The sequence below is a fragment of the Serinus canaria genome, chromosome 1A, assembly GCF_022539315.1.
Source record: "Serinus canaria isolate serCan28SL12 chromosome 1A, serCan2020, whole genome shotgun sequence".
Classification (NCBI taxonomy): Eukaryota; Metazoa; Chordata; class Aves; order Passeriformes; family Fringillidae; genus Serinus; species Serinus canaria.
In genome coordinates, this window is record NC_066314.1 from 52,100,173 (window position 1) to 52,107,583 (window position 7,411).

The window sequence follows — 7,411 nt, forward strand, 5'->3', positions numbered from 1 at the left end:
TGCACTGGTGATGGGCAATTTCTACTGAGCATGTTGGGTCAAATAGATGGGTCGTGTCCTCCCCCCCCCCATCACATGGTCTCCCTCTCACACACCCCACCCGTTATACACACCTGGTCTGTCCCACAGGTACTTCGCCCCTCCCCAGTGGCATCCCATTGGCTCTGGTTCTCTCTCCCCCACCCACACCCCCTAGGATATAAAACCTCCTGTGTGAGAGCTCGAAGCCCTCTCTCTTTACCTGGGTGACCCATCACCTGTGTCCTGCCCCAAGCCAATAAACAGGATACTTGCACCCACGTGGAGAAGAGCGCTTCTCGTCTTGTACTTTCATCTATGCAGGTCCGTGTGGGCTAGAGTCTTAAGCTAGCCGGACTGGACTCATATAAGGCCCATGAAAACCACAGATTACCGCACTCCACCCTGTGATCCCCCAGCTTCCTGGCTGTGTACCTCCCACCAAAAGTTCCATCGTGAAGACATAGAGACCCCCGAAGACTGAAACAGGAAAAACCAATTTTCTTAACTCTGTATTAATTCAAGTGTTTTCTAATACCATCCCTCCTCCCAGTTAAAGAGGATCTCCATAACACCAAGCAGGTGGCTTTGAACTACTTGGACCTGCCATCCAAGCTCTCCCGTTAAAACAACACACATGGATTTACTCCAATGATTTGCACTGGATCCAAGACCTGGGGAAACTTCCCATTCACCTCAAAGCATTTCTCAGATCTGGCATAAAAGTAAGGGTTTGACGAGCAATAAAGAAACTAAAATAATATGGCTTAAACCACAGAAGTGCCAGCTTTTACTGCCTTTCATTGAGCACACAGTATTTTTCTCCCCCTGTTCCAAGGGAAATAACACTCTGTGCAACTGTTATAGGATGTAAAACGTGCACTGTGCTGTTCAGACAGAGCTCATAATTGAAACATTTAAGCGTCAGTGAAATCCCAAACGTAAAGTTTTTCATTTTCATTCAGCCATGAAGTTAAAATTCCGGGGCGGGGGGGGGGGGAAGTTGAAACTACTACCTCAGAGTGCTTTTAAGGTCTATTTTTTCTGATATAGTAATAAGAAAGATAAGCTCAGTCAATATGCCAGCAGTTGCTGCCATAGTCCCAGTGGCTCGCTGCCAATGGCATTGCCTGCTTTGCCTTTGTTATGCCTGCCCTGTCCCACACGAGGTTATCAAGGGGCTTATCAAGGACACATGGCCTGCTGCCTGCAACACATGAAGGAGTGCCACTACCTTCATCCACAGGCTTTTGACCCTGCAAGAGCAATGAGCAAGCTCCTGTTGGAGAGTGGGGCTCCCATTGAGGCAGCTGTCCAAGCTCAGGCCAAATACACCCAAAAGGAACCCAGCAAGCTCAAGGGGCCCATAGAAAGAACCAGTTCACACATCTTTGTCTGAAGGCACATGACCATCAATTATAGGAAGGAGAAGGTTATCTTGCAATACTGATCATATTCAGCAGCTTCCAAGATGACCAAGTATGACATTAGGCTAAAAAACCTCAGCTGAAACCACTAAACACTCTACACAACTTACAGGGAAGCCCTGAAAGGCTGGTTTGTGTCTTGCAGATCCTCAGACCATCTTCCCCAACACTCATGTTCACAAACTCTGTCAGAGCCATCTTGGACTGCATCATGCACAAACTCATGTTCTTTACATACCTGCAGCCCATTATCTTCATGGGTCATCTGTTTCACAGTCTGGATGAACTTTAAGGTGTTGAATTTCACCTGGAAATTTTTCAAAGGTTTGACATTTGCCTCCCAGAGAGAGGCACCTCTCCCCACAAAAACTTGCCTGCAGATCAGGTACTGCTCCAGAGTCTGCTATTGCACTGCTTTCCATTCCCCACCTTCACTCAAATCACACTGGCCATGGTACCTTCAGAAAGGACCCCATCATTGCTTCTTGTCCACACCTGCTGGACCAAATTCACTGATTCCAGTGCTTGTGTGCTCACGTGCAACCCAGCCAGAAAATGACACCGCAACTTACAGAACCTCAAGAGTACAAGACCTGTCTCTTCTCCTGGAGAGGTGCAAAGAGATGTGAGAAGTCTGTTGCCTGTTAAGTTGTGCTATCACGGTGTTTCAAGTAGTGAGCATGGAGCAAGGATGAACTTGTGGTTAGGCCACTAAACAGAGATGCAGCTTCCAGCAATCCAAGCCTTCTGCCACAGACGGCCCCAACAGTTTCACGCCGGTCAAATAATGTCTCACACTAAACTTCCCCACCTGTTTTAAGTGCCTGAGAAGGAAACATTTGCAACCAAACATGGAGGACTCAAGACATCAAAATAGTGAGGACTATCTAAACAGATACATACCTCACTAGTGAAGAAACAGACTGATGTGTTTAATGGTTTTATAATGCCTGGTTTAGTTACCTTGAAAGTGCTTAAGAGCAGGCAACACACCCTTGGATTAAAACTAAACAAACATTCACAGCAGTAAAAAATGGCTTTTACTGTAAGGAGGCCTGGATCTTATTTGCACCTGTAACTCTAAATATATTTAACAGGATGCCAAACTATTTATTGTAAGATACTAAAAAGCAAAACAACATTATAGACATTTGCATAGAAAGCAGGCAGGCATAGGGAGAGAGGCAAAACAAAATGGATAACTTGCTAGGGTCTGATTCAAACATCTCAGAAAAATGCTATTTGCTCAATTCAGGACTGAGCTACCAAGGAGATTTGTGGCAGCTAAAACTACAAAAAAATGGAGATGAAAACTCTGTTTTGTGTCCCTAGAAGGGAGATAAATGAGGGTCAGAATTAAGTTGATTAAAATCCAATGAGCTGATACAGAGGGAGTTAGAGAGAGCTGCACAACAAAATGAAAGGCTCAGTAGGAGCCTGCACAGCCAGTGCTGCAATGTCAGAAACACAACACAGTGCCATCTGAAACCTACAGGCACTGTAGCAGGACTCAAGGAAAAAAACAACGGTGGCACTCCTGGGGAAGCCATGACTGCCTGCACCCGCACTGGAATAACACACCGGGGTCCTGCAACACAAACCCCCGAGGTCAGATGCATTTTGAGGGGTGGTTCAGTGATGCCTCTGGGGAGGACATCCTCTGCTGGAGTAAAACCACCAGAGGAAAAGAACTAAGCAACATCTATTTACAGCAGAGGGGAACATCCACCCCTTTCTTTCGCTCCCACTTGGCATTCTCCTTTGGGTCTCTTATGGGATAGAAGGTGCCTTAAGACAATAAATAATTAGCTGTAATGCATCCTCTGCGGCTTTAACAACTTAACAAGGCTTATCTGGAGACGTGATCTAAGCTTCCAATTACCCTTGTTCTCCCAGTTCTCTTCCTCTTCCACACGCCCCCTTCCCAAATATTTGCATCTCAGTTTGACACGTATTTTGAATTAAAGCTTAATAAAAGTGTTTTCAAGTGTCTGTGCACGCTTAGGAGAAGCTATGGAAAAAACCACCGTCTCGTTCCATTTTCCCTTCCCTGACAAATAGAGGGAGCTGAAATAAAGAACATCAACTTAGGAATGCCACTCTACCGAAGGATAACTTATGAAAAATATTAGATTCATCCTTTAAAAAACGAAGGGAAAAATGCCCAGGAAGTTGATGCATCACGGTGTTGCATTTGTGTCAAGCTCTGAGTAAACATGCAGCAACATGAATGAAATCTGTCCAGAAAGACCGCATTTCAGCGCCAACCACGCAATCGCTGGCCAAACCACTGCATATGTAACAAAAGTTTGATCTCGCCTGCAAGCGTTCAGCTGCGCTTCTGCCATTTCCTGTGGAAAACTGAAGCTCTGAACCACTGTCTCTCAGCCAGCCCTCGCCGACACCCAGCCGGCTGCCCCTGAATTCACGCCCATCACGCCGCGGCAGAGGCGTGAGGGGGATTCTCGGCAGCTCCCCTCCAGCGCTCCCCGGGCCGGGCACAGCCGTGCAGGGGCAGCCGCGCCGCTCCTCCCTCCCCAGCCCTCGGCCCCGGCGGCAGGTGCGGCGGCGGCGGCCCGCCCAGCGCCCGGGGGGGGGGGCGGACGGGGTCCGCCCGGCGCAACAGGTGGTCGGTGGCGCCCGGTCCCGCCCGACGGCCGCACTTACCGCTGGCGTTCTTTCCGCAGATGAGGTGCTGGTAGGGCTGCAGCAAGCCCCAGAGCTCGGGGTCGTTGTTGACCGTCTGCTCCAGCGCCTCCAGGGTGAAGCGGGGAGCCTCGCCGCCCTCCTTCTCGGCCGGGGCGGCGGCGGTGGCCGGGGGGCGGCCGGGCGGCGGGAGCGGGGCGGCGGGACCGGCCAGCACCCGCGCGTGGATGTCGCGGAAGAGGCTCTCGGTGCCGGCGGTGAGGTAGATGGCGGCGTGCTCGTGGATGCGCAGGGCCACGCGGCTGTCCACCATCCAGCGGTAGAACTTGCCCACGGAGAAGGCCAGTCCGCACCGGGCCGACTTGCCTCGGCTGAAGCGGTCGCCGCCGCTGCTGCTCATGTTGTAGAGGGAGAGGGCGCCGAGGGCAGCTGCCGTGCAGCGGGCTGCCAGCGTCCAGCCCAGGACGATCTCCATGGCGCTCCGCACCTCGTGCTTGGTGCACTTGGCGAAGCGGAGGCTCAGTCTCTGTGCCTCCCGGGCGATGCGCACCAGCGCCCGGCTCACCAGCGTCGAGAGCCGCGCCGCCGCATCCCGGCTCCCGGGGCTGGCGGCGCCCGGCGCCCGCGGCTCCCGGCGCGGCGGCGGCGGCAGCAGCAGTGCCTCCACCTCCTCCAGACTCCAGGGGACCTCCTCAAGGTCGGGCAGGAGCCGGGAGCACTGCTGCCCCGCGCAGTCCAGCACCTCGGAGTCTTCCGCTAGGACGGTGTTGACGGTGTCGAAGCTGTTGTGCCGACTGTGCATGGAGTCAGTTAGGTGCGGCCAGCAGCTTCCTCCATAGGGGTACGCGGGGTGCGAATCCGAGCAGCACAGCGACAAGTTGGAGGAGCGCACAGAGTCCGCCGCACCACCATACCCGGAGTCCAGCGTCAGGTCTTCCAGCGTCCTCACCGCCGTCTTACCTCTCCGGGCCATCGCCGCACTTCATGCTGTACCCGACGGACCCGGGCGGGGAGCGGCTCACGTGAAAGCGGGGGAAGAGAGCAGCGAGCGGGCACGGCGTGACCCGCCGGCCGTTCGCTTCGCCCCGCTCCGCCAGACGGCAGCGAAGCGGCGGTGCTGCCTGCGCCCTGATCCTGCTGCCGCTGCTGCCGCCGGCCGAGCCCCGCTCCAGCTCCTGCACTGCGCCGCGCCGCCGGCCCGACACCGCAGCGCAGCACCGGCCAGCGGGCGCGGGGCCATGCAAAGCACCGCCGCTTCGCAGCCAATGGGGCAGCCAGGGGGCGGGGGCATGCAAAGCAGCGCGCCCGGCGGCCAATGGGATGGCGTCTACGGCAGCCGCCCCTCCCCTCGCTCCGCTGGGCCGCCCCGCGCAGCGCGGCGCGGGCCGGGAGAGGGGGCGGCCCGTGCGTTGTCGCCGCGCCCGCCGTGTCCCGGGCCCGTCCGCGGAGCCGCCGGTGCGCGAAGGTGGTCGGGGCTGCGACCTCCGCGCAAGGCAGCACTTCAGGGGCTGGGATTGTGCGCTGCAAAGATATGTTAATGCGGGTCTGGGCCCCCGGCAGCGGGGTGAGTGCGGCCATCTGTCTTTTGTCCCCGCGATTGGGAACAGCACGGCTCTGCTACGTGCATCTACGCCGTTCCCCAGGCGTACGAACTAGAGTCCCGCTTCAGCCCGCTTCAGCTTCACACCAGCAGTTCCCTGATTTTGCTATAAACAAATGACAGGGAGCGCAAGCACTCACACGTCTCATCAGACAGACGTTTTGAAATCAAGCAGAAACTGCCACGTAAGAATTCGATCCATCACTCGAGTCAGGAAGAGCAATTTCCAAATAATTAAAACAAGTATAATAAAACCCTTTGACATTCTTGACGTTAACCCATTAAGAATCGTGAAAGCTTTGACAAGTAAGAATTATACTGGGCTTAGGGCACATTTCCTATGCATAGTAAGATGGTTTTTGTGCAAGACAATTTCTCCTCGACTAATGTATTTTAATCTCACATTGCTAGGCTTTAGCTTTATTAGGAGTTTCCTCACTAATATCCTAGGCAACAGACCGAGAATGTGTATGTTTTTGTGGTCTGATTTTGAAGAAATCGTACATCCTTTTAAGCGTAAAATACTAGCAATTTTCTATCCCTTTAAGGATAAAAGCCTAGCAAACACATTTCTCTATCATGCCAACAGAGGCAGCCAAAATTCTTGGACAGACAAGGCAAGTCATGTAAGAGATTTCCCCATCCAAGCAAGCCTGGCACTCCTTCAACATCAGCTTCCTAGAGGAAAGGCAGGAGCACAACTACAGGTAGGCTTATTTGTCAGTCAGGCTGGGGAGAACTATGACACCACCAAAAATGCCAAGACGGGGTTGCTTTCCAAACGAAGTCAAGTGCTGTCAGAAACTGCTTTCTCAGCTTAGTCTTGGCCCATCCACAAGATGAAGTATGCACAATTGGTTTCCACAGATTTCCCAAACACCATCATATCCTGATAAAAGGTAGAAGAGCTGAGAACAGTAGAAATCAGAAGTTAAGCCGCTGTCACAAGTGAAGTAAGATGCCCATGCTGCTGGCAACAGCCACTCTCGGGGGCTGGCTCACCTAAAATGAGAGCGTATCTCCAGAGTAACATCCTGTGGACTTTGCAGCAATCCAGCAGTACGTCTGGCAGTAGAGCCCTCTGGTGTTTTCACCACCTCAGTGCAGTGGTTGCTCAAAATTCCCGTTTCCATTTGGTAGGAGAAGGAAGGCACCCCTAGGACTAAACCCCTCAGGATAGTTATTTTTCTTACTCCATTCACCTGACTCTGTCCTTATGCTCTCACAGAATGCCACACCTGTGCATGCTGAGCATTTAAGAGCAGGTCAAACTCAGGGAAAGTTCAAGGTGGGGAGTTTTCTAGTAATTGGTTTGTATGGGCTTCATAGAGACACAACGTAGGCATCCAGGGAGGCTGGAAGAAGAGAAGTGGGTGTTTTGTTCACCGGTCTTTGTGAAAGACGGTGCTGCAGAGATCAGCATTCCCCTTGGGCACTGCAAAACTTCTAGGCTACGATATCGCATTGAAATGAATAGGATAAATGAGGAGTGGACAGTTGTCTGGGGCACCATGCAGACTCAGGCATTTCTGTTGCTGACTCAGAAACAGTTTGGAGTTCTAAAGAGATGGGGGGGTTATTTCTTAATTCAGAAAGCAAAATATTAGGTCTTACTTGAGAGATTTTGTAGCTGCAACCTTGCAAATGGCAGTTTGATTCCCAGTCACACTACCAGCTCAAAAGATGTTGCAATACTGAACACGCCAAAGGCATGTCAGCA

The 7,411-nt window shown here is 52.5% G+C and overlaps 1 protein-coding gene across 2 annotated transcripts in view; it reads right to left on the bottom strand.

The window, feature by feature from the left end:
* Nucleotides 1-5,251, bottom strand: part of ABTB3 (ankyrin repeat and BTB domain containing 3) — a 175,719-nt gene extending 170,468 nt beyond the window's left edge. For both annotated transcript variants that reach the window (XM_030237673.2, XM_030237674.2), the window contains exon 1: nt 4,113-5,251. In XM_030237673.2, the coding sequence (XP_030093533.1) occupies nt 4,113-5,064 (952 nt within the window). In that variant the 5' untranslated portion in view covers nt 5,065-5,251. The remainder of the gene's footprint in view (nt 1-4,112) is intronic.
* Between the last annotated feature and the right edge of the window lie 2,160 nt (nt 5,252-7,411).